Source organism: Eulemur rufifrons, chromosome 2 (genome assembly GCF_041146395.1).
Source record: "Eulemur rufifrons isolate Redbay chromosome 2, OSU_ERuf_1, whole genome shotgun sequence".
Classification (NCBI taxonomy): domain Eukaryota; kingdom Metazoa; phylum Chordata; class Mammalia; order Primates; family Lemuridae; genus Eulemur; species Eulemur rufifrons.
In genome coordinates, this window is record NC_090984.1 from 115694003 (window position 1) to 115721495 (window position 27493).

The window sequence follows — 27493 nt, forward strand, 5'->3', positions numbered from 1 at the left end:
GGTTTTCATAGCCGACTCCCGGAAACTGACAGGTTAGCCGGGCCACAGGATTGATGGGGGCGTGTCAGGTGTGGCGAGGGGTGGTGGGATTGAGACCCCAGGCCAGCGCCGTGTGTGTCTGCACAGGGTCCGGGAACCAGATGCCAGTCATCAAAGGGTTATTGGGCACCCAACTGTGACCAGTGCTGCAGAAACAGTGGTGAACAAAACAGTCGAAAGTCCCCGCCCTCAGGGAGCTTATGTTCTATTGAGGGTGACAGTAAACCACGGAGTAAGGTGGCACGTGAATGAGGGGACGTGGTAGGAAGCGAGACCAGGAAGTGCCCAGGGAGCAGGTCAGGCAGGACCCCTGGGCCTCTCTAAGGGCTCGGCTTTTCCTGTAAGTGAGACGGGGCGTGCAGGGTCCAAGCCGAGAGCGCTGGGCTCCCACTGGCACGTGAACTGGCCGTCGTGCTGAGCGGGAGCAGGGGCACTTGTCCAGGGGCCACTGGAATCACCGAGGCAAGCAGGCAGGGTGGCTGGGAACACGGCAGAGGCAGCGCAGATGGAGTGCCGTGGTCGGGTTCTGGGCCTGTTGTGAAGATGGAGCCACAGGACAGACGGGACATGGGCGTGGGGATCGGGGGGCAGGACGCGGACAAGCGTTGTCAGCCCTGGAAGGAGGCAGGCGCCAGGCGGAGCCCCGGAGCTCAGCTTTGGACGTGTGATGATAGGGACACTATGGGACCCCCAGGTGGGGGTGTGGAGTAGACCGTGGGGTCTGAGTCTGCAGTTCTGCGGAGAAGTATGAGCTAAAGTTAGATGTCTGGGAACCATCAGCACAAAAAGAGCCACGAGACTGGATGAGGTCACCCGGGTGCGAGGACTGAGCCCCAGGCACCGTGCAGACAGGGAGGACGTGGAAGGGCACGGGAGGCTCAGCGCAGCCAGAGGAAGCCGTGGTCGGCCCCCTTCCAGAGTCGGGTGTACGCTGGGGGCTAGGGGAGGAGAAAGCGGTGCCCTGTGGAGAAGGTGGGGGAGGACTTTCTTCCTAGGGAGTGACGGCCACGTGGAAAAAGGCAGAGAGGAGGGGGACGAGGCTGGAGGACCATGGTCTGCTCATGGAGGAGTGAAAATCAGGCTGCCATGTGCCCTGGAGGTGACGAAGCCCCGGAGGGTGTGTGTGGAGGGCAGAGTGGAGGGGATGAAGCAGGGAGACCTCCTGGCCCAGCAGCTGGAACGGGGCAGGGCAGGTACCAGGTGGCCCCTGGCAAAGGAGGGTGGTGCAAGCTGGACCTTTGCCAGAAACAGCAGGAATGACTCCAGCCCCAGGGCGGGCCAGCTGGCAGGACGCAGACTCACCATGGGGTATCTGCTGAGGGCAGCTCTGTCTCGGGTACCGAGATGCCAAGAGGTGCTAGACTCAGAGTCTGTCCTGGCAGGTGACGTGGCAGAATGTCACCAGAGCCTGCTGCGGGCACAAGTATAGGGTAGAAAGGTTTCCAGGCAGGGAGAGGTGGCTGCTGAGCTGGGCCATCAAGGATGGGGAGGGCTGGAGCTGCAGAGGTGAAGGGAAGGGCCCCCTAGGCTCTGGGGACAAGGTCAGCATCAACGGCAATAGCACCATTCCAGACGCTGCACGTGTCAGCAAACCCAATGGGCTTGGGCTACTGTCATGCTCAAGAAGCCACGGCTCTGAGAGGTTCAGTGACCTGGCCAAGAGGACACAGAGCTGGTGGCAGAGGTGGGCTTCAGACCCGGGCAGTCCATGAACTGACCACTCTGCTGCTCTGCCTCTTCCTTCCGAGCTCTGCCCGCGTGCTCAGTTAGACGGTGGAGGAACCTCAACCACATAAAGGCCAGACAGAACCCCGCACCCAGGGTGCTCCTGGTTTTACTAGGGACATAGGTCACAGGAGCAAGTGGAGACACAGCAGTCCTAACACGTGTGCTGCTGAGGGCCAGAGGCCAGAGGGGAGGTTCCTGGAGGAGATCCAGCAGCTCTCGGCCGCGGAGGGACCTACAGGGCGTGGGCACAGCCCTCTCATTTTGCAGTTAAGGAAACAGGCCCTGGAAGGGAAAGGGACTTGGCCAAGGTCATACGGGAGCCTAGGACAGCGGGGAAGGGCAAGTCCCTGCCCCCAGGATGATACTCCTCTAGCTGCAGCTGTCGGGGCAAGGGGGCAGAGATGTGGGCCTGCAAGGATGGACGGCGGTGGGGCGAGGGCAGCCCTGTGTTCAGCTGAAGGCACAGAGGGAGGCCACAGGATGGGGACCCAGCGTGGCCAGGACTGGCCCCAAACCCACATACGGGCCAACCCTGGACCTGCGTGGCAGGGAAGGGCAATCTAGGCCTCTGCTGAGACTCAGCCATGGCAGCACCAGCCCCTCCTTCCTCTCCCCAGGGATGGGGCAGCCCAGGTGTCCTCCTACAGGGACAGGACTTGGAACCTGCCCTTACTAGGCCAATAGCCAAGATCCTTCCCCTGGGGAGGGGTTAGGGTCTAAACAACTTCCTGAGAATATTTCCCTACTGTCATCCAAAGCAGCAAGCGCCACCGTGGTGTCAAGCAGACATGAGTTCTAATCCCTATTGGCCCCCAGCCCACCCTGTCAGAGCCTAAGTTGGTCCATCTTTAGAGTGAGGATCATAGCGTGTACATTGCAGAGCCGTGTGGGATCGAAGCGCGCTAAGTCCCACTCCACGAGGTGATCAGGACTGCCTCTCGGATAAGATGACAGATGACCAGTGAAGGAACAGACCGTGTGGACAGCTGTGAGGAGGTGACTGCGCCAGGTAGAGAGAACAGCAGGTGCAGAGACCCCGGGGCAGGGGCAGGCCTGGCGGTTCGTGGAGCAGCGTGAGCACAGGGGAGCAGGCACAGCCGTGAGCGAGAGAGCTTGCGGGGCCGGGCACAGCAGGGCCTTGGAGGCCACGGGGAAGACTTGGGCTTTGATTTGACTGCACGGGAGATGGGTGCCATGTGAGGGTTCTGAACACAGGAATGTCGTGATCAGACATGTCCTAACAGGACAGCCCTCGTTGCTGTGTTGAGAATGGACTATAAGGGCCAGGGCCAGAGCCTAATGACGTAACCCAGGCGAGAGATGATGGTGGTAGCCTGACCAGCCCAGGTCAGGGTGGTAGCTGTGGCAGTGATGAGAAGTCAAGTTCTATATACACTGTATTTTTGAGACTAGAGTCAAGCGGATTTGGGAATGGAAAGAGAGGCATCAAGAATAATTGCACCAATCATTTACTAGGCACTGAGGCCCTCAGCATACAGCTGCCCCTGTTGTACACTGCACAACTGCAGTGTGAATAGTGCCCTCTGAAGTTGTGTATTGGTAGGCAGCCCTGGGAGAGTTCACTGTGTGCCAGGCTCTATGAAACACATTAGGATTCAATGACCGGTTAGTATTGGTCCCTGGGGGCTCCTGTGCCAGCATCTTTGCAGTGTGACTTTCTGTCGGATGTACGACACTCTCTCACATATCAGAACCACAGGGTGTAACTGCTGGGGCTGTGAGTGTGCCCATCCCGGACCAGTGGATGGGGATGGCTGAACAATTGGGCGACGAGGCTGGTGGCAGGATCCCTACGGCTTGTTTCCTCACCCTCACACTCTTGCTCACTCCAGAAGCAATTGTGGAGTCTGCCTTGTACAAGTGTGTCCTGAAGCCCCTGAAAGAAGCCATCAACTCATGCCTGCACGAGATCCACAGCAAGGACGGCTCGCTGCAGCAGCTCAAGGAAAACCAGCTGGTGATCCTGGCCACCACCACCACCGACCTGGGCGTGACCACCAGCGTGCCCGAGGTGCCCGTCATGGAGAAGATCCTGCAGAAGTTCGCCAGCATGCACAAGGCCTACTCGCCCGAAAAGAAGATCTCCATCCTGCTCAAGACCTGCAAACTCATCTATGACTCCATGGCCCTCGGCAACCCAGGTAGGTGGGGAGCCGGGATGGGTCAGGGCGAGAGGCTCTGCTTGTGTGGGTCTCTGCCGCCTCCCCTGCAAGGACTCCAGAGCCCTTGGAAGGCCCCAGCCTTTCCGGATTCAGAGGCCCCTTGGGGAGGGACTGAGCACCTCACAGGGGTTACCCGGGGACCTGGAGGAGGGCCACGGCTGGCGGCTGCCCGAGAGGCAGGCCAGGAAGCCAGCCACACCGTGCCTGTGTGTGAATTAGGAAAAGGCGCTACGTTAGCTTGCTGGAGCTGCTGAAACGCAATACCACAAGGTGGGCGGCTTAAGCCACTGAAATATTGCTCAAATTGTTGCACAGTTCTGGCAGCTAGAAGTTCAAGATCAAAGTGTGGGCAGGGCCACGCTCCCTCTGAAGGTGCCAGGGGAAGTTCTGTCCCAGGCCTGCCTCTGAGCTTCTGGTAGTTCCTTGGCTGTGGCAGCAGAACTCTGATCTTCACACGGCCTTTTCCCTGCGTGTCTGTGTCCTCATTTCCTCTTTTTGCAAGGACGCCAGTCATGCTGGATTAGGGGCCCACCCCACTCCAGTACGACCTCATCTTTGCTAACTACATCTGCAATAACCCTGTTTCCAAATAAGATCGTGTTCTTATTGCTGAGGGCTAGAACCTCAACATACACATTTTGAGGGGACACAGTTCACCCCATCCCAAGGTGCCTCAAACAGGCAGCATTGATCGAGACGCACAAGTCCACAGGGCCTGGGCAGCCATCTGATCCGGGCTGGGCATACTCGATCTTGGCCAGGCTCACTCGTGGGTCTGTGGTCAGAGGTGGGTGGGTTGGGGTAGCCACACAGAGCTGGGTTCAAACTCCTGGTCTATCACTCAGTACCTGTGTGACCTTGAATGGCTTACTTTGGGCTGGAAAAGGGTAATTCCATCTTCAGTGAGTCCTGGTTTCCCCAGAAACCTCCAGCTTCCTGGAATTCTTGTTAAAACCCCATCACTTGGCAGTGACATTCAAACACCATGATTTTTCATTGTATACATTTAGCAGGTACAGCATGATGTTTTGAAGCATATACACATTGAGGAATGACTAGATCTAGCTAACTAACACATGCATTACCTTACATGGCTATCATTTTTGTGGTGAGAATCAAACACCATGATTTTTGCTAACAGTGAATTTGTTTACTAGACACTTGCCAGAGGCAGGGACTGGGGGAGGAATGGCTAATTTTGAGGAGGAAGGGAGGGAAGAGAGAGGCAGTTGCTAGTGGGGGTGCCAGGGTGCAGCAGGTGGAAGAACAGGGCAGAACTGGGAGGTTATAGCTTCCCCATTGTCCGTGGGGTGAGGGAGGGAGGCTGAAGTCTCTCTGCTGATGCAGAAGCCAGGCCCACGCAGGGAGACTCTGAGCCATCAAGGTCAAGCCAAGGTCAGGGCTCCGTGTGAAGATTCCCCTTCAGAAATTAATGGGATTCTCATCAGGGAAGAGACAGTGTGTTCCCTTCCCACCACTGAGTGAGCACTGGACTGGGAGTCCAGCGACTCCCAGTTTGACTCCGAATTTCATCTCTGCCCCTGGCAGGCCAGGGCTGCCCCCCGGGAGTCCCAGCATCTTCACCTGAGAGGAAGCAGGTTCTGTCCAGTGGACTTGGGATATGCCAGCCCCAAATCCAAAGAGCAGAGGCTTGTCACTGTGCACCAGTCCTGGCTTTGAACCCTGGCATTGATTGGTGCTGTAGCCTTGGACATTGGCCCCACTGGGCCTCTGCAAGTGTTAAATGGGGGTGGGATGGCACAGGGACAGCACCTGGACAGCCGGGGTGCTCGGGAGCTCCTTCCGGAGCCTCAGTTTCCCACCCCCGAATGGGGCTGGGAACGCCTCTGGCAGAGCTGCTGCGAGGATCCAAGTGTGTGGGTGCAGGAATGGCTGCCTCCCCGCCACGCTCCCCAGAACTAAGCGGGCTGAGTCCACTTGTGGTTCCCAAGATGGGTTCCACAAGGCACCCCAGGGACCACCAAAGGGACACGAGGCAGGCTGGGTCTCAAGCCGGCTTCGCCCCAGACAACCCTGCTTGCATCTGCTTTACACACAGGGGATCCCATGTGGGGTTTCGTTTGAAAGGAAGAGTTCTCCTGCTATTTTTTTTTTTTAATGTTTCATTTGGGAATAATTTCAAACTTCGAAAACTCTAAGAATAGAAATAGTGCGTGGAAGTAGGAACACCTGCGTACCCTTTGTGCCTTGTCAACATCTTCCCTGGTTTGCTCTGCAGTTCTCTCTCTCTCTCTGCACACATAATTGCTCTTTCTGACTCATATACACACATCTGGGCCCTCTACCCCCAAATACTTTCCTCAGTACTTTACGGAATGTGTGTAAGTAGGCAAGGTTACGTAACTCTTCTGTAACCGCAGTACAGTCATCCATTTCATAAATTTACACTCATTCCGTGTTTTTATCTAAGCTACCCTCTAACCTTCCAGGTTGCCGCTTGACCTAACAGGGTGGTTTTTAGCTTCTCCCCTCCAGGTCAGGATCCAGGGAAGGGTCAGATGTTGCACTTAGTTGTCACCGTCTCTAACCTCCTTTAATTTGGAGTCCATCCTACCATGCGTCGCTTAGCGACAGGGATACGGTCTGCGAGATGCATCGTTGGGTGATTTCATTGCATGAGCACCGTCGAGTGGACCTACGGTGGGACGGCTGCCGCACACCCTGGCTTTGCGGCACAGCCTGTGCTCCGGGGCCACGACCTGTCACTGTGCTGAGACTGTGGGCAGTTGGAACACAGTGAGGCTTTGTGTAGCTCAACATAGAAAAAGCACAGTGAAAATAAGATATTACAATCTTGTGGAACCGCCATCGCATCCACGGCCTGTTTTTGACCGATACGCCGTTAAACAGTGCATGACTGCATTTCCACAGCCTTTTATGACATTGATATTTTTGAGGAATGCCGGTTTCCCTCCCCACCCCCACCTATTTTAAAAAATGAAAGTTCCTCATTTCGTGTTTGTCAGGCGTTTCCTCATGATTAGATGGAGGATATGCGTTCGCAGCCAGACCCCACCGACTTTGACGTGTAGCGGTTTTAGGACTAAGCTCCAGGCGTCGGGCTCACACCTCCCTCCTGACAGATGCCCCGGCACCCGCGTAGTCCTCGGTGGCCTTGCTACTCAAAGGCCACCAGCAGCCCCGCATCGAGCCCTGGGAGCCGTTGGTGACTCCAGGGAGAGGCAGCACTCCAGCCTGAGTCCTGCCTGCCCCTACCGCTGACCTACTTCCTCCACCACTGGCCACTTGTCGCAGAAAACAGCCCTTCCCTTGCCACCGCCCCACCCCCGCCCTGCCCCGGCCCTGCTTCTAGACTTCCCGGCCCCTTCATTTCCGGGGGCGGATGCCCCCCTGCCTGCCTCTCCCATTGCAATGATGCTGGTGACAGAAGCCCGACGCACTGCCCGCGTGGCCCACTCAGGACAAGAATAAAATAGGGCCCTGCTGCAGGCGAGACCTGTTGGAACAGTGCGAAAAGGGGTGAATGAGGAGACACAGATCTGAGTCCACTGGCCGTGCCATCTTCTCCAAACAGATAGTTGCTCTTATGCCCAGAAAATGGGCCAGGATTCAAACCCAGAACTCTCTCACTCCAAAGCCTGTGCTCCTGTCACTAGACCAAGCCACCAGCCTGGACATGGACCCCAGGTTTCCGAATCTCGACTGAGCGCACTTTCTACTATCTCAAGTTTAGGGTCCTTGGTCAGGCAGACTGGGGAGACCACAGAGGCAAATGGCTTTGGATGAACTTGTCCCTCCATCCTGTAGCCAGGAGCTGACCGGGTTCCTCATGGACTTCAGGGGACTTGGTGAGAGCAGCTAGGACTTCTGGAGTCACCTCTCCTATTGCTTCGACAGACAAGTCATTCCCACCTCTTCAATGTCTAAGACCAGGCAGTCAGAGCCAGTCCCGCCTGACTCCGAGATACAGTCAAGCCCTAGAAAATCCCCTACGAAGGGAGGGGAGGAAGGGAGGAGGCTGCGGTGTGAACCTTCTCCCAGTGTAGGTAAAGGGCAGGGGACGTCTGTCCGAGAGGGCGTTGAGGGCCACGCTGCCTTTTCAGTTCCTTCAACACCCTGACGCCACAGGAGCTTCTGGAATGAAGCCTGGCTCCTGGCCCTGGGGAGGCAGTGCACAACCACAGTGCCAGGCGGTTGGATGTAGGGCCACGGGGTGGTGACAGATTCCCAGGTCCCTCGCCGTCCGCCTCCCTGGCAGAGACCACAAAGTCAAGAATCCGCAGCTAGTTCAGGCAGGAGCAGTGGCTGGGGAATTGGATGGGAGGACGGCTCTCGAAGGGGACCCCAGGGGCATGGAATAATGGGCCTTGTGACATTGACGGAGGGTGGAGAGGACAGGGAGGGAGGTCAGGCTGTGGGTTTTTAAAAATCTACGCTGGAACCGTTCACCGGGGAGCACGCCTGTAGTCCCAGCTACCCGGGAGGCTGAGGCGGGAGGATCATTTGAGCCTAGGAGTTAGAGTCCAGCTTGGGCAACACAGGGAGATCCCATCTCTAAAAAGCAACAATTAAAATATAAAAATCTATGTTAAAAAAAATCTAAACTGATTTCTGATGATAAAAGTCGCTAATGTTTATTGTTGAAAATTGATCAGTAGTATTTTGGTGGATTTCTAGTCTTTTTGAGATAGCTGTAGATAGATAATTAGTTCAGGAAAGACTTGCTGCTGTAACAGATAACCCCTACCATCTCTAACGCAACAGAAGTTTGTTTCTTACTCATATAAGTCCAACTGAAGGGGGGAGGGTTGAGGTGGGTGGCCCTGATCCATGTAGTCCTTCGGGGATCTGTGCTGAGGGAGGCGTTTAGGTTCCCCTGGACATTGACATCCAGATAACAGAGAGAGAAAGGGGTGGGGTGGGCACAGACCTAGAAGTGACTCACAACTTTGCTTTTCCACCCACAACAGAAGTGGAGTTCAGGCGCTCTAAGATACCATGTTCTGAGGTTTATAGAACATGTTACCCTCCTGTCTTTCACAATAATCATGTCTAACATTTACCATACTCCATGCTAAGCACTGTCCATCTATCTGTCTTGACATGTCATCCTCACAACTACCCCCTGGGGTGTGGACACTATTATTATCCCTATTTTATAGCCAAGGAAACTGAGGCTCAGCGAGGTTAAGTAGTGCGCTCAGAGTCACACAGGAGCAAGGGAGTGGTTGACCCTGAATCCCAGGACTTGAAACACTGCACTCTCCTGCCTGCCCAGCCTGCCTCCCCCAGGGCCTCCTGGGGTCAGAGAGGACCTCAGAAAAGACAGACCCAAGCCATGGGCTGAGTTTTGCAGTGCCTGCAGCCTCATGCCTTTTGGAGCCACCCCAGCCTGGGACTTTGTGGCTTCAGGCCCTGGAGCCCACAGCCTGCGTAGCTGCCTGGCTTGTGGGCTGAGCTCTCAGAAGAGGAACCCAGGGAACTGCAGTGATTTCCCCAGGGATGCGGTGTTGCTCAGAGCAGAACTGAGACTTAACCCGCGTCTGTGCAAAGTGCAGACAACCAAACAAGGGAGCTCAGTGGGAGGGAAGGGGCTGGATTCTAATTTCATATTAGCCGCAGACTGTACAGGTGACGTCCAACTGACCATTTCTCCTCCCAGCTTCCAGTTCTTTCATCTGTGCAGCTGAGAGTTCAGACAAGGCCAAACTGGTTTCCAAACTGGTCCCAAGGAACTCTCTAGGCCCATAGACTTAGCTGGAAGCCACGTTGGGGCGGGGGAGGGGGCAGTTGAGAGGAAATGAGCAAGTCAGCCCTGCTGCCCCCACCCTGAGTCAGCTGGAGAAGCGGAGGGTGCAGAAGACGCCCCTTACCGAAAGGCTTCCACCGCAAAAGTAGACTTAAAATCCACTGTTCTAGATGGTCTCTACTTCCTGCTCTTTTATGTTTTTATCAAATAAATCCATTCATTGAACAGTCCAACAAATATTTTTTGACGATACAGATGCTAACAGCAAAACCCAGAAAGACCCAGTCCTTGTTTTTAGGATGTTCCCAATTCAAGTGAAAAACAGAGCATTAAACAAGCAACAACCACGCAGTGCAATAAATGATATTCCTTCATTCATTCACTCAACTCACTTAGCAAATACGTTTATTAAACACCTACTATAGCCAGGCACTGTTGAGGCGTTGGCTATAAACAGTGAGCAAGATAAAGTCCCTGCCTGAGTAAAGCTCACATTCTAGCTGGGGGAGACAGGCAATAAAGTAAACAGAAATATGAAATGCGTTCCTAGACACGGAAACCTGCCACTAGGATGAGTAAGGCAGTGTGGGGCCCTGGGGAGGTCGGAGGAGCCTGCTCTTCTGAGTTAGGCGGTCAGGGAAGGCCTCTCTGAGTTACATATGATACTTATTTTTCCATTCCGCAGTGACAGCACCAGGGAAACTCATTGCAAGAGCATCACGCCTACTTGGTGTGGAGGTCTTCATGGAAGACTTCTAGGAGGAAGCAAGTACCTTTAAGTGGGTGTCGTGGGGGAGGGTAAGGGCCAAAGCAGAGCAGGGTCATGAGCCTCGTGCTGCCCGGGGTTCTTGCATCAGAACCCTGCTCTCAGTAAGAGCCTGGTCAACAATTGGGGGGGTGGAGTGTATTATAATAAGATGATAAATCCTTTCCTTTAGATCAGGGGTTTGCAAACTATAGGCTCCCCCAGCCAACTCTGGCCCACCACCTGATTTTATAAATAAAGTTTTATTGAAACACAGTCACATCCATTCATTTGCACAGCATCTAGGGCTGCTTATGTTACAAAAGCTGAGTTGAATGGTTGGGACAGAGACTATGTGGCTCATGAAACTAAAAATATTTACTACACCTGTAAATCCTAGCACTCTGGGAAGATGAGGCGGGAGGATCGCTTGAGGTCAGGAGTTCGAGACCAGCCTGAGCAAGAGTGAGACCCTATCTCTACAAAAAATAGAAAAATTAGCCAGGTGTGGTGGTACACATCTGTAGTCCCAGCTACTTGGGAGGCTGAGGCAGGAGGATCACTTGAGCCCAGGAGTTTGAGGTTGCTTTGAGCTATGATGATGATGCCACTGCACTCTAGCTGGGGTGACAAAGCGAGACTCTGTCAAAAAAATTAAAAAATAATACTCTGGTTTCTCTTCAGATCGAAAAGATCTTTCGCCTTTTAAAAAATAAAAATACAAATATTTAGTATCTGGCCCTTTGCAGAAAAAATATCATTAACCCCTCTTTTAGACAATGCTTCCTAAATGATGAAACCTCATCTCAGCCACTCATTTGGTGCTCACAACCACCCTATGTAACAGACTGCCTGAGTTTTATTATTATTCCCCAGTTTTCAGATGGGAAAACTGAGGCTCAGAGTGGCTTAGTGAGCGGCCCCCGGTCACATAGTTACCTCCATGGCAGAGTTAGGGGCCTCCTGATCTGTCCTCACTTCCTGTGTGACCCAGGTGAGCACCCTTCAGTTCATTCCCGCCTGAAAGAGAGCTTTCCTTCTCCGAAATCTCCCAGCCTACGGAACGTGCATAAGGCTCCAGCCAGCTCTTTGAAATGCCCCCATTCCTACCGGTGGCAAACAGATGTGGCTTGGCCAAAAAGCAAGCAGAAATCACCAGGAAGTGCAGGCTACACCCAGCAGGGCTCCCAGATGCACAGCCAGATGGATGCGATCTCCGATCCACCCAAGACAGGTGTTCAGATCACAGAAGTATTTGCAACCAGCATCCCAGTGGCACTGCCTGAGGCCCCACTGAGCCTGGGATCCAGGCTTTGCGGGAAGGAGAATGGAGGATACATCCTTAACTGTCCCCAAAAGGATGGGATGGGAGCCCATGTGTTTAAGGGATGCTTAGTTTGTGTTGGTCCACGAGTAGCTATCTGGTCAGTGTGTCTGTGTGGACATTTCTTGCCAATGTCAGGGGCAGGAGACCCAGGTTTTAGTCCGAGCTCCGCTACTGACCAGCTGTGGGCCTTTGAGCTAATTTCTCCCATCTCTGAGCCTTGATTTCCTTAGAATGAGGTCAGATTTGATGAAGCTACGGCCATGGGTGTGCTAGAGTCAGCTCCTGCCGGCTCATGGGAGCTGACTGTGCATCTCTTCCCAACTTCATGTTCATGTAAGTAGTTTGAAATTGGCCATTGTGGAAATATTTATATCATGGACATTGGCAAATGCTGCAAATGAGGGCTTTTATTGTCCTTTGGAGAGCCGGTTGTTAAGCCTTTCCCAGCACACCTCTGCCCAAGACCCACAGCAGATCTGAGCATCCCCGACCTAACGCTGGGCAGGACAGAGTGGTGCCCAGTGAGAACACACGGTGCTCAGTTCAGCCCACTGTCCACAGCCTATGGCCCAAGCCTGGGCTGGGGGCCGGAAAGGCAGCCATGGGGCAGAGGCTCAGAGAAGTTTATTGACTTGCCCTGGGTCACACAGCCTCAGGGAGCTCACAGGGTGAGGAAAGGGCCGGCTCTGAAACAGGCGAGGCATGTGGGAGCTGGAGCAGGAGCCATCCAGCTGTGCTGAGCATGCGGGAGAGGACGGGGAGAAACTGGTAACGGGCAGGAAGGGAGGGTGTTCCAGGCCGAGGGAATTGTGCGTGCAGAGGCCTGGAGGAGTGAACGAGTTGAGGGGATGGGCTGTGATGCAGCCCAGGGAGATGTTATGTGGGAGGGCCACGGAGCAGAACGTCACCCTGAGTTGGAAGATGGAAAGTAGAGGAAGCGCCAGTGACTGGGGGGCAGGCCGGGAGGGCTTCATGGAGGAGGAGGATCTTGAAGGAAGAGTGTCAAATTAGTAGGAAGGTGGGATTGTGGGTGAGAAAAAAAGCTGGATTCAAGTCCTGGTTCACCACATTCCAGCCACGTGACCTTAGGCAAGTAGCTTAACTTCTCCGAGACTCATTTCTGTCATCTGTCAAGGGGCACAATGAACCTAACCCACCTCATGGTGTCGTTTTTAAGAATTCCTCGACATAACGTTTGTAAAGTATGCTTTGCCTTTTAAAGCATCCCACAGATGTCAATGCTGTAAGGGAGACGTGGAAGGCAAGGGGAGGGGCCTGTCACATGGGTGAGTGCGGTCAGAGCCCAGGGACAGCAGGGCAGGTGACTTATCCTGAGGCCATTGGCTAGAATCTAGGCACTGGACAGTCTGGCTGGAGGAGAGTAGAATAAATATTGTTGGAGAAGTGTCCGTGGGCCCAGACGGGAAGGCCTGGAACACCAGGGTACAAGTTGGGAGCCCACCCACTGCCCCACCAACTGGCAGCTCCAGAGCTGCCCAATACCCCTGGGGGACAAAATCACCCTGGGTGAGAACCAGTGCTTTAAAGGAAAGTAACTTGTCTGATTATTCTTGGTGAGTTACTAATACAACACCGAGAAAAAATTACATCTTCAAGGCAGAGTAAGTTACATCTTCAAGGCAGTCGGCTCCAAACCAGTGCGTGAGCTATGGGTGGGCTGCAGAAGGCGCAGGACTGTGTTTCCCGGCCGTGCCGGTGGGCGTGTCTTGTTCTCTAGCTCATAAATCAAAAAAGAAAAAAAATCCCCAGATGCCAGGATCCCAATAATTAAATCATCCACATGAAAAACAGCTCAATCTGCAAACCAATCTTTCCCCGGGAACTCTTTAGTCCTGTCTCAGGTGACGGGACGCTTCCCAAAGCTGCCTAATCTTGCGCAGGGCGGGCACAGAAACCTGGAGACATCCGAGGCGCGTGGCTGTTCCTCAGCGGGCGTTTCCGTGGCAGCGTGGCGGGGCACTCCGTGTGAATCAGTTCACAGAATTCTCACCAAAGCCCCGCAGGACAGTCGTGTTGTCTGTGTCAGCTCACACACGGCTAGAAACGCAGGCTCAGAGAGGTCAAGCAGTTTGGCCAAGGCCACACAGCTGGTGAGTCATGCCCTGGGATGGATATTCTGGGTTTTTCTGACTCTGCTTTTCAGGGCTGTGTGTTACCGTCCCCTTCAGCCCACCCATTTTATAGGTGGGAAAACTAAGGCCACCTGAGGAAGCAGAACACAGATGTCAGTAATAATTCACTTTTCCTTAGCACTTTACAGGTTCTGAGGCACTTGCGTATCAAAGACCCTAACAGTCTATCAGGGCTGGTGTTGCTGGCCCCATCGTGCAGACGTAGAAACGGAGTGTGGCCAGAAAGGAAGGCCACAAGGCACAGTGTTCTCTGGGCAACAGACGTGGGTGAGTGATGAGCAGAACTCACATTCGCTGGGCAAACGTTATCCGAGGCCTCCGCAGTGCCGGTGCTGCTCCTCTGGAGCCAGAACTTAGACCCGTGGCTGCACCTAGCTGCAAGAGAAGCTGGGAAATGTGGTCTCCGTTTGGGGTGGCCACGCCCCAGCTAACGCCAGGAGTTCTGTTTCCTTGGAAATCAAGAGGAGACTGGACAATGAGGGAAGAGGGAGCGGCGGGCAGTCTCGGGCACTGTTACCAGGCTAGAACAGGACTGAGCCGGCAAGAAACACTAGGTCCCCCGTGGCTGGTTGTACGTGACCCCAGAATCACAGTCCCCGGCAGAGCCACTGGCCTTAGACTGGGAAGGTCCTGAGGCAGGGACCGGCTGTGACTCACTTGCTGTGTCTCTGTGTGCTGGGCCTATGCCAGGGCCTGCTCACAGTGGCTGCCATCAACCAAGTGCTTGTTTTGTGCCAGCCACTGCCCCGAGCACCACCTGCAGGGCCAGGATTTGGGGGAGGTGGGTGACACACTTGCCTTAGGTGCCAGATGTAGGGCAAGGGCCAGAAAAACTCAGGAATTGAGATAAATTTTATGGAGAGATATATGTGTGTGCGCATATACATATATTTTTAAAAGACAATTCAGTGGTTTTTGGTATATTCTCAAGGTTGTGTGACTAAAACTACTCCAATTCCAGAACATTTTTATCACCCCAAAAAGAAATTCTGGACCCCAGAATTCTGTAGCAGTCACTCCCGATTCTCTCCTCCCAGCTCCTGGCAACCACTACTCTACTCTCTTTCTCTATCGATATGCTTATTCTGCACGTACCATATAAATGGAGTCAGTAATATACAACATGTCCAATACGTAGTCTTCTAGGACTGGCTTCTTTCACTTGGGATAATGTTTTCTGGTTTTTATTTAAGAGACAGGGTCTCACTCTCACCCAGGCTGGAGTGCAGTGGCACAATCATAGCTCACTGCAGCCTCATACTCTGGGGCTCAAGCGATCCTCCCATCTCAGCCTCCCAAGTAGCTGGGACAAAGACGTGTGCCACCATATCTGGCTAATTTTTTCTTAACTTTTTGTAGAGACGGGGTCTTTCTATGTTGCCCAGGCTGGTCTCCAACTCCTGGCTTCAGGCGATCCTCTCACCTTTGCTTCCCAAGGTGCCGGGATGATAGGCTTCTAGGCGTGAACCACCTCGCCCAGCCTAGGATAATGGTTTCAAGGATCATCTACATCATGGAGTGTATCAGTGGTTTGTTCCCTTTTATTACCAAATAGTATTCCATTGTATGGGCGTACCACATTTTGTCTATCCATTCACCAGTCGATCAACATTTGGGGCTGTTTCTGCTTTTTGGCTATTATGAACAATGTTGCTATGAACATTTGTGTACAAGGCTTTGTGTGGAAATATGTTTTTGTTTCTCTCTGGTATACTACTAGGAGTAGAACTTTGGGGTCATATGGCAAGATAAATAATATTTTAATGCAATATTTTAAGAAATAAAAATTAATGGAAAAAAGCCATGATGAACAAAATATCAACATTTTAAATAGAAACACACTGTTGAATGTTTTATGATCCTGCATTATTTTGCAACAGGAAGAGTGATTTGCAATCTGCCCATGGTTTCCAGGCCCACGTGAGTTTCATGAGGGCTAACGATGGTGTGCAAACAGACTGGCAACAGGATTTTATACACAGTTGTGTTTTGTGAGTGTAGAGCATTCACTAACTTTTTCCACTTGGTTCACAACACGAGAAGATATTTTGATAAATATGTATAAGAACACACATTTTTCCTTTTGCCTAGGCCTCAGTATGGCACTAACTGCCCACGTCACTTCATTTAATCCTCAAACATCCTTGAGCACCTCGTCCTCCATCCTCTCTGCCAAGGTTAGAGGAGGGAAAGTACTTCCCACGGTCCACAGCTAGTGAGTGGCAGAGGTGGGATTTGAACCCCAGTCTGAGTGGGGAGGCCCAGCCTTTACTCTGTACCTCTCAGGAATTCAGAGTGGGAGTGGCCAAGGAAGAGGCACTTAAGCTCTCTGAAGTCTTTTCTTCAGTAAGGTGAGCAATCCCATGGTTAGGAGGAACAGATGAGAATGTTCATTGTCCACTAGGAAATTTGCTTTCCTCCCCTGGAAGTGCTTGCCCTGAGCCGCATCTCGAGGCTGGGATGAAAATCGCCGGGTGAAACATCCCCATGTGTGCTGTAGGAACTTGCCAACCATGTCTCTTCACGTCCCCCAAATGAAGCCACATGTGAAAAATTTATTGTAGAGCCAAGGATTAGAAAAATAATTTGGTTCCCTGCAAGAAACAGGTATATTTTCTTCTTATGGACAATGAGAAGAATATAAGTGGTTGCATTTTCTTCTCCACGTTGGCCACCAGGAAACTCACAGCCAAATTTGTAGCTGTAAAGGAGCGGTTGTGTAGGTTCATGCTTATTCGTATTTTTCTTTTTCCTATAGTACAATTACTCTTGTAATTTATGAGAGGAACTGGTGTTTTTCAAATTTTTATATAGATTTTGCTGTTTTATCGGGTGTATTTCCCGATAGTCACCTAAGTCCTTTGTAAACAGGTCAAGTAGAAATACACTTTTTGAAAGAACTGTAAATTGCCTGGCATGTGTTTGGGCTGATTATTAATCTCACCCAAAACACAAAGGGCAGCAGCTCTGAAATGGGGCCACACCGAGGCCTGGCAACCCCCAGTCTGAGGCCTAGCAAGCACCTCCTGGTGCCGGAGCCCTGGACTCGCTCTGGTTAGAGGAAGAGAGAAGGTGGGTCTGGGGACCTGGCATGGCTCTCCCCACAGTGCGGAGCCGCTTGGCCAGGCTTCCTTTCTCCAGCGCACTCGCGGAGCCCTGCCAGGAGGCCTCTGTCCCTGCCGGGCTTCTCCCCCTACAGGTCCAGCCGTCGGCTTTGGGCTGCCACAGGGGCAGTCTTCCGAGTCGGGCCAGAGCAAAGGTAGGGAGGCATCTGGGGGCCGCCTCCCTCTCCCGGCCTGCGCTGTCCCTCTGCAGGGCGCCCCCGCTGCCCTGCTGTTGCTGTCAAGATGCTCTGAACACCTCCCCGAAAGGCAGTAGTGAGGCATTCTTCCTTCCAGGGGTCTTTATGTCTTAAAAGAAGCCCTTAGGAAAAGGCCCTGCTTAACCCAAAAGAGGGCAGGTCGAATGGTGGCATTTCGGGCCCTGTGGCATCTAACTGAGGGAGAGGGTTTCTGTTTTGCAGGTGGGGAGGGAGACGTGTGGTTAACGGGGACATGGAACCTTCCCAGAAAACATGGATTTGGGGCAGACTGCTGCTTCTGGGTGGGCCCGTGAATAAGTGTGATGTGAACTTGACTGTCAAACAAGCAGCACACGGGACAGTCAGGGTGGGGAGGACGAGAAAACGGGAGGGGATCGGGGTCTTGCAGACCTTCTCAGTTCCTTCTTCCTAAACCTGGACTGTGTCTCGGGCCTCCGAGGAGACTGATCCCAGGGTCCTCCCTCCTTTAGAGTCATGAGAGATCGGGAACGTTCCTCTTCCGGGGGTGGCCACTCCACCCAGCAAACCATGCCCCTCGCCCTCGGCAGGGAAAACTCACCAGGAGAGCCTTGCACTCACCACCTTCTGCCTCCGCCTCCCAGGGAAGCCCTATGGGGCCGACGACTTCCTGCCCGTGCTCATGTACGTTCTGGCGCGCAGCAACCTCATGGAGCTGCTCCTCAACGTGGAGTACATGATGGAGCTCATGGACCCCGCCCTGCAGCTGGGAGAGGGTGAGTCACCACCCCGGGCCATCTCCCGTCCACTCAGGCCCATTACACACGCCCAACTCAGCCACGCCCGGGGCACTCCGGGTGGCCCAACAGGCACCTCCTGGGTCCCAGTCGCCACCGAGCTCTGGGTCCATGAATGCAGATGTGAATCCTACACAGGCCCTGATCTCGGGAAGCGCCCAGACTAGGAGGAGAGATAAGCCAGTAAAGAGACTGTGTCACCACTAAGTGACAAGTGCAAGAATGGCAGGAAGCCCAGAGAGTATGGGAGCATGTTACCCAGACTGTGCAGTTAGGGAGGGCTTCCTGGAGGAGGTGACACCTGAGCTGAGCATTGAAGGATAAATAGGAGCCAGCCAATGAAGAAGGGGAAAAGGCAGTCTCCACAGAGAGAACAGCAGGAGATGGTTGTGTAAAATATGAAGCTGACGCGGGGGCCAGTGCCCACAGTTCTTAGACAGGGGTGCCCCCTGGAACTCTTGGCCCCTTGCTCATCCAGCCTTGGGTCGGGACCTCTGTCAGAGGGACAAGGTTAATGACATGGGTAAGAGGCCCTGTGCTCCCCCCGTAGGATGAAGGCAGAGGTGTGGTTTGTTCCACCCCACGCTCAGTTTCCCTTCCTCTTTCCTCCTTCCCACCACATCCTCCCACCCACTTAGCCTGCGCCACGCTTCCACCAAGAATTTCTTGAGGGGCCGCCAGCACAGATTACAGCTCTGAGGGAGCTCTGACTTGTCCTCTGAGATGTCAGCCTCAAGGGATGGAGTGAGAACCCCAGGCCCTCGGTGTCCCCCTTGGGCTTTGTGGTTCCTGAGATGAGCTGACCTTTTTTGCATGTGTTTGCATTCTTTGCATGTTCCATTCCCTGGGGTGATGGCTTGATGTCAGAGTTCTGTGATTTCTTGACTGCTCAGGGGAGCATGTTAAAACCATAAAGTTTGCTGTCATATATAACTTTGGCTTGTGGCTCTGGGGCTTCTGGAGTTTCTGTTTTTGTTTTTTTCCTCTTTACAGTTAAAAATTTCCTGTAGTTGGAACAACTTTTCTTCCTAGAGGTCCAGGAATCCTGGAGAGCTTTCTTCAGCAATGATTATCTGCTGCCCAGTGCATCCATCCATCCACCCATCCATCCACCCATCCATCCATCCATCCACCCACATCCATCCACTCCTCCAGCTATCTACCCATCCATATATCCATCTACCTGTGCATCCATCCATCCACCCATCACCCATCCATCCACTCCTCCATCCATCTACCACCCATCCACCCATCCATCCACTCCTCCATCCACCCATCCACCCATCCATCCACTCCTCCATCCATCCATCCACTCATCCATCCATCCACCCACATATCCAGCTATCCACCCATCCATATATCCATCCACCTGTGCATCCATCCATCCGCCCATCACCCATCCATCCACTCCTCCATCCATCCACCCATCCACCCATCCGTCCACTCATCCATCCATCCACTCATCCATCCATCCACCCACATATCCAGCTATCCACCCATCCATATATCCATCCACCTGTGCATCCATCCATCCACCCATCACCCATCCATCCACTCCTCCATCCATCCGTCCACTCATCCACCCACCCACCCACATCCATCCACTCCTCCAGCTATCCACCCATCCATATATCCATCCACCATTTGTCCGTCCATCCACCCATCCATATATCCATCCATCTGTGCATCCATCCATCCATTCATCCACTCACAATCGAACCATCCATCCACCCACCCACCCATCCATGCCAGAAACTTAGACTCCAGTGTAGGGCAAGAGTGGTGAGGCTCAGAGCCTCCTGCAAATGAACGAATGCCTCACTCTGCACCCCACATTTTGGGATGTTCACCTCCTCAGGCCTCCATGATTTCCCCAAGGAAGGGAAGCTCTGAGCAGGCACACAGAAGCCACACAAGGCTGAAGGGGTGGACAGAGGCCTCCAGGCCACACCGACCTGACCTGTCTGTCACCAGCTCCACCAGCCTGAGGGGAAAGAACAGCAGGGAGTGGGAGGCAGCAGGAGTCGGAGGCTATGAGTAGAATTGGCCTCGTGCCCCAAACCCTGAGCACGCTGTTCCCTAGCACTTACTCCCCAGAGGAACACTCAGCGGGAATCTTCACTGTGGTCTGTAGCTGCCATACCTGTCACCTCTAAAGGTTTGACTTTTATGTGTCAAAAATTACCAGAAGTTTAGAAAAGAAAAAGAAAAAATTACCATAAGTAGGATAAGATATTAACAATAAACCAAGGGCAAGTGTTCTCACAAATCAGCACCCCTAGAATTAGCAGTCTTAATATATAAAAGGCTCTTCTTACACATCAACAAGTAAAGCACTCAGACCCTTAAGAGGCACCCGGGCCAAGGCCATTTGCTCGCTCATTCAGCAGATGTTACTGAGCTGCTGCTGTGTGCCAGGTGGCAGCAGGTCCCTGTCCTCGTGGAGTTGCATTCCGGGGTGGGTGGATGGGAATCAGACCTTAAACAGCTTAAATAAATAAGGAAACGAGATAATTTCCCATTGGATGACATTCGGATGAATGTTGAGAAGAAACGGAGTAGGCTGGTGGGTTGGAGAGATTGGGCAGAGGGGACTCAGGTGACAGGAAAGCCCTGAACACAGAGCAGTATCACTTTCTCTTTATTTTTTTTTTCTGTTTTCCATATTTTCCACAGTGGGCATGTGCTGCTGATATACCCGGGGAGAAATCATTTAAAAATCCTGCTAAAGGAATGACACCAACCCCACCGGGTTGTGAAGCCTAAGGGACAATGTCCACTAAAGCCTTTTGGTGGGTGGAAAGATGGAGCAAGACCATGGAGCTCTGTGCAGATGGTCTGAGCACTGGCTCGCTCTCTGGTCATGGGCCGCCCACACCTTAGCCACAGGTCCCCCTACTCCATCCTCAGCCTGAATCCTTGCAGCCATGCAAGGCTCCAGGCCAGACACAGTGGCTGAGCCGGGACAGGGCAGGGACATCCTTGGGCCAGCAGCCTCCTCCTGTGGACCTGCATCCCCCACCCCAATCCTGCCGTGGCCTCCTGGGATCCTTCTTGCTATTCCCAGAAGCTTCGGGGAGGGGGGGGTTGGGTGGGAAAGGGAGGTCCTTTAGGCAGGAGAGATGGTCTATTCTGAGCTACTTTAAGTATTTTGGGGACAAGCCAAAGTACAAATAAATTCATAAAGGTCTTAAACAGTTCACGATTCTGACCAAGGCTGCCTGAATGCGCTGCCGCCTGCGCTTTTCCAGACTTGAGCAGTCGCAGCCGCCACCAGCCCTGTCTGCCCACAAGATGTCAGGCCCTGCCTGTGGCAACTCCGAGGGCCAGAGGACAGACTCACGCCATGCTTCTCATGCCAGCAGGTGGGGTGGGCAGCACCTGTGCCACCCTGCACCTCTCTGCCCCACTCCAGTGGCCAGCCAGGGTGTGGGAGGTCACAGCACCTAGGACAGGCCCAGCCTCACAGGTGTTTGCCTCTGGCACCAAGATGACTTGGGGCTCTCCAGCTTGGGTGGGGACTTCTGCCTTTTAACAGCCTTGAACTTCCACCGAGATGCACCTGGACCCCACGGCAGCGGGTAGGAGTGTGAGGTGGGAGGTGTTTCTGCATTTCCCCCAGCTTAGCCCTCCTGGCTTGCCTGGGGGAAGGAGAGGGTGTACAGGTGCTCCGTCACCTCAGCCCCTGAGGTGCAGGTGAGACAAGGGGTCCTACCTGAAGGGGAGAGGAGAGGAGGCAGACCGAGCCCCGTGGAGCTCAGAGACGCTTGGGATGGGGGCCCCTCCCGGAGTCCCCAGACTCTTGGGAACTTAATTTGCTTGAACCTCAGAGAATTAACATGGGTAGAGTAAAGAGAGCAGTTTGGAGGCTGGATTTGGGGCCCACTTCTGCCTCTGCCTGGCTGGAGACCTTGGGCGAGTCACCTAACCTTTCTGGCTTGGGCAAGTGAAGACATTGGGCTAGACTGGGGGTTCTCAAACAGTCTGGGTGCTCTAGCATTCTGCAGAGGTGGCTGGATGTTAAGTCTGCTTAGGATGCTATAACAAAATACTGGATAACTTTTGAACCCCAGAAATTTACTCCTCACAGTTCCGGAGGGTGGCAGATTCAGTGTCTGGTGAGGAACCCCACTTTCTGGCGCCTTCTCGCTGTGTCCTCACATGGTGGGAGGGGCAAGGAGCTCTCTGGGCCCTCCTTTAAAATGGCATTGATGCCATTCATGAGGGCTCCACCCCCATGACCTAATCACCTTTCAAAAGGCCCCAGCTCCTAATACCATCCCCTTGGGGGTTAGGATTTCAACATCTGAATTTGGGGGGCGTGGGGAGGAAACACAAACATTCAGACCACAGCACTCGGGGCAGGAAGCCTGCAAGTCAGACTCTTTGGGACCTTCATGTTCGCTGGGCCTGTTCCACGTGCTGTAACTTAGCAAAGGTCTAGCCACTGGGTCCCACTTTCTTTGCAGCAGGCATATGGAGCGGGTGACATCAGGGACTTCCTGTAAGCAGTGGAGAGGCCTGAGTTCTGCATTGACGGGACCCCAGCCCCCTTTCCAGCCTCTCTCCCCTGCTCCCACCACTCTGGGAAATCATGGGGCAGACAGGACACCTGGGAGCCAGCTCAAAATCCAAACCTCTCCCAGAAATGCCCTCATGGACTCCTTTGCCCACATCCCCTCCTCAAGCTGGCTGACAGCTGGCCATGCTGGGCTAATTAGGGGCAGTGGGTTTTTCCAATCAATGTACAACACACCTGCCCCAGAGAGAACTGGCTCCAAAACTCACGGTGGGGGGGAGTCGCCTGCCACCTAGTGGTCCTGGCAGGCACTGCATGGCCCCACTGCAAAGGGAAGTTGGCCACGCTGGCTCGGAAAAGGCAGGGCCTGGAGTTCCTCCCGCTTCACTCACCAGGATGAGAAGCCTCAGAGCACCTCCTGGAGGTCATGCAGCCACCGTGCGTTACTCACACATTCCTTGGCCCTGCTCTTGACATATACTCATCTCATTGACTTTTCACAACCACTTGATGGGCTTTGCAGAGGAGGAAAGTGAGGCATAGAGAGGACAGTAACTCACCTGAGATCCCAGGCTGGCTGCCACAGGGCAGAGACCTAGAGCTCCCTGACTCCAAAACTGGCGGTTTACAGTCGCACACTGCACTCACCTCCTGTTACCAGCCAGGGAGACAAATTCGCAGACAGGAAGCAGTCCAGGCATGCCAACTAGGGGACATGGGCGCTCAGGCAGCAAGGGCTGGGGGCAGCTCCCTAGCCCGCTCAGGCTTTGAGCTCAACTAAATTTTTGAGCCATGTGAATGTATCACTTATCCTAAAACATAATCTTACAAAAATGTAGAGGAAATTTTCATTGTAGTTATACAGTTACATGCAATTTTAAAGATTTTAAATAAAAAATTTGAATTGTTCATTTCTTCTTACCTTAAGTTAATTCCCACATATTCTTAACACCTAATGTTTCCTAAATTGATTTAAGCTTTGAGACATTGCAGATTGCAAAATTTACATGAAGTTTTAAGATTAAAAAAATATTTTACATGGATGCTTACAAGTTCATTCTCCTTAGCTTGTCAGAAGCTTGGGCTAAAAGGTTTGAGAAGTACCACCTTTGTTGAGCCCCCTCACTTTAGAGAGAGGAAACTGAGTCCCAGAGAGGGAGGGGGAGCTACGCAGGTGATCCTGTGGCCATAGATCCCTTTATCTTACTCCTCGCCCACCCTGACAAGGGTGGGAACTTTCCCCATATTGGTTGTAGAGGCAGCTTCATCCAATGTAACAATTAGGAACACTTTGGGCTACAAATAACTTACAATGTAACTAATAATGGTGTAAATCAGAGCAAGGGATTGGTTTGTCTCTTGCATCAAGAAGTCCAGGGTGAGCAACTGATAAAGATGGCAGTTTGCAGCCATGCCATCAGGGAGTCACGGACACAGCTCTGTCTGTCTTTCCTTAGTATGTGGGCCTTTGTCTTTGTACCTGTCACCTCTTATCACAAGACAGCTACTATTTCTCTGGGCTCACCTTTGTGTTCCAGGCAGGAGGAAGGGGCACAATCAAAAACCCAGAGGGATACATCAGCTGAGTCTGTCCCTGTCAAAGGTGTTCCTGGAAGCCCCACCCAGAGTGTTCCCCTTATATCTAAGGAGCCAAAACAGTCTCCTGCCTCTCCCTCGCCAGCGGCAAGGGAGCCTGGGAACTGCGTATTTTCAGTAGAGTGTTACCCCCACAAATAAAAGTAGAGTTCAGTTTATATTCATAGAAGAGGCAGATGGGATTTGACTGGGTCACTAGCAGAATCTGTCTCGTGTCAAAATCATCACCCTGGCACGGGAAGGCTGGGCAGAAAGACCCGGCCAGTGGTAGGGAAGCCCAGAGAAGTGCCATGGAAGTGGGGGACGCCAGAGACCAGAGGAGAGCAGGGTGCCCAGGGCTCGTTTTCCTCTGGCCCCTGATCACTGTGCAACCTTGGCCAAGTCACCCTCCCTCTCTGGGACTCAATTTCCTCTCTCTAAAGTAAGTGGGCTCAACAAAGTTAGTGCTTCTCAAACCTTTTAGCCAAGGCCTCTAACAAGCTAAGGGAAATGAACTTGTAAAATAATGTTTTTTTCAATCTTGAAACTTCATGTAAGTTTTACAATCTGAAGTACATCAAAGCTTAAATTAATTTAGGAAACATTAGATAATAAGAATATGTGTGAATTAAGGTCAGAAGAAATGGAGAAATGAACAATTCAAATATTTTGCTTATTTTAAATCTTTAAAAATTACATGGAATTGTGTAATTAAAATTTCCTCTACATCGTCTTAAAATTTTTTTAGATTAATTTATACATGCATATGGCTTAAAACTTTAAAGCATATACAGACGCTCCTTATCCAGATACACCCATCGTAAGTTGAAAATATCTTAAGTAGAAAATGCATTCAATACACCTAACTTACCAAACATCATAGCTTAGCCCAGCCTACCTTAAACGTGCTCAGAACACTTAAATTAATCCACGGTTGGGCAAAATACCTAACACAAAGCCTATTTTATAATAGAGTGTTGAATATCTCATGTAATTTATTGAATACTGTGAAAGTGAAAAAACATGGTTGTATGGGTACTTGAAGTCCCGTTTCTACTCAATGCAAATCGCGTCTGCAGCATCCTAAAGTTGAAAAATCCTGAGTGGAACCGTCACCAGTCGGGATGGCTGTAGGTGATGCACAGTGAGCAGTCCCCCGCCCACCCTGTCTCCCAGCCACCGTTTCAGTACGCTGAAGGCATCCATAGCTCTCGGCTCCTCGTGTATCCTTAATTTTAAAGCATTTTAAAAGACATTTTTAAATTAAAAACTCATTTTAAAATATCACTTAAAAAATAAGCAAGACTTTGGTCCTGAAGGGGAGCCAATGTAAAGTTCTGAGCAGGGCCGAGAGGGCGGGGGGCTGCACTCTGGGAAGCTCGCTGTGGGTGGTGGGCTGGAGTTGGCTCAGCACGTGGCAGTGACTCAGGTGAGCCCCAGGCAGTGGCGGCGGGTGGAGCCTGGAGGAGGTGGGCGGGGCTAAGGTGGGCGGGGCGGGGTCCTTACCTTTGCCGGGGGGCGGGGCAGGGTCCTAGCTCAACCTGCACACCCTGTCCCCGCAGGTTCCTACTATCTGACCACCACCTACGGGGCCCTGGAGCACATCAAGAACTACGACAAGATCACGGTGACCCGGCAGCTGAGCGTGGAGGTGCAGGACTCCATCCACCGCTGGGAGCGCAGGCGCACGCTCAACAAGGCCCGAGCCTCTCGCTCCTCCGTGCAGGTGACGCCCGCGACGAGAGTGGGAGGGGCCGGCGGGACCCTGCCGCAGACGCCATCCGCTCAGGATGTCGTCTTCTGGCTGCACTGGCGGCCAGCCCTGCCCTCAAGGGAACCGAGAGATTCCACGCCAGAGGAAAGGCCCCCAGCCCCTGCCTCTACTCGTGTCTAGCTCTGTGCCCGGGACGTGGGCGGGCCTAGAAACGTATCACTAGGCATTGGTGTCCCAGTTGGGCAGAAAAGATGGGCACAGGAGGAATGAGGCATTTATTCCACATTCCTTAGCACCAACCATGTCGTAGCTCCATGCTAGGGCTGGAGATGTGGACCTGTCATCCCAGTCCCTGCTTTTGGGGAACCCACGAGCCGATGTACATCCTTGCCCCTCGGTCCCTGGACCAATGCAGCAGCTGCCCAGGTCCCCACGCCCCCAGCCTGCTCTCCACCAATCCAGCCGCCATCCCCGCCTCTCTCTACACAGACTCAGTATTCAAACCATTCCTGACCAGACACCCACCCCTCCTCCACTCCCATCACCCCACACAACCTGAGGCTGCATCACATCCAGTTACCCCCATTCTCCCAACACGCTGAGCCCAATTCACTGGCCACTCAGCCTCTGCCCACGCTGGCCTGTCTCCCCTTCTTCACTGGCTGTCACCGCCGATCCTTTAAGACAAGACAGCCCCCTCCTCTGAGAAGCCTTCCCGGATTACCCCATCCCCCTACCCCATTCCCCACAGGCTGGGTTAGATGCGTGCTCAGTACTTCCTGCTGCTGCCCACCCGCCCACCCAACAGTGCTGTAACACTCTGCATATGACGCTGTACCTCTGGGAGGGCAGGGCCCATGGTTCACAGGTGTCAGGGGCCCCAGGCCAGGGTCTGGGACAGAGCAGGACCGAGTGTGGGGAGAATGGAGGGAGTCAGGCCAGCAAGCCAGACAGCAATCCAGAGCTGTTAGCAGCTGTGCAGACTCACTGCCCTGGCAGCCAGAGCACACCTGTCCGGAACCCCACCCCTGGCTTTCAAGATGGCCCATCTATAATAGGCAGAGCCCAGGCCTGGGAGGCAGGAGGCTCCAGTTCTGGACCCAGCTCTGTACTAGCTTGTTGAGTGAGCCTGAGCAATCCTTGCCCCTCTCCCAGACTCAGTTTTTGTATCTACACAGGCCCACTGACTGTGGCTAATCAATAGCATCTTGATAAATATTTAATAACTGGCTCTCCGGGGGTACAAAAAAAAAAAGCTCTGATTTTAGCTTCTGTCAATTTCCATGGTGTAAATACTCCCACCATGGCCAATTTCAACTTGGCATCACTGAACTTGGAGTTGGAAAGCGATGTATGCAGTTGGGTCTCCCAAGCTGATATGAGCCAGCATGAGCCCGCTCCAGCACACCACTGTGCCCCACCCACTTCTGGCACACCTGTCCCCCCTGCTAACTCTGGGATATGGACACTCCTGGTCCAGGCCTGCCCCAGGCATCCCTTCTTGCTTCCATCCTGTGGGTTCCTGGTGCTGCGCCAGGCAGAGCATCCATGGGATGGACCACCTGGCACCAGGATGAAGGAAGCTTGGGACGGGGATGAGGAGCCCCTCAGCACCATATCTGGGATCTGGGGAGGGCAGCACCTCTGACCCCTCCCAGTGCCCCCTCTGACCTCGCGCCTTAAATCCCTTCCCTGGGGAGTG

The 27493-nt window shown here is 53.1% G+C and overlaps 1 protein-coding gene across 1 annotated transcript in view; it reads left to right on the forward strand.

Moving 5' to 3' along the window:
- Nucleotides 1–27493, forward strand: part of RIN3 (Ras and Rab interactor 3) — a 119726-nt gene that overhangs the window by 90061 nt on the left and 2172 nt on the right. The window contains exons 7-9 of the mRNA XM_069465236.1: nucleotides 3621–3929; nucleotides 17831–17962; nucleotides 25640–25803. Of these exons, the coding sequence (XP_069321337.1) occupies nucleotides 3621–3929; nucleotides 17831–17962; nucleotides 25640–25803 (605 nt within the window). The remainder of the gene's footprint in view (nucleotides 1–3620; nucleotides 3930–17830; nucleotides 17963–25639; nucleotides 25804–27493) is intronic.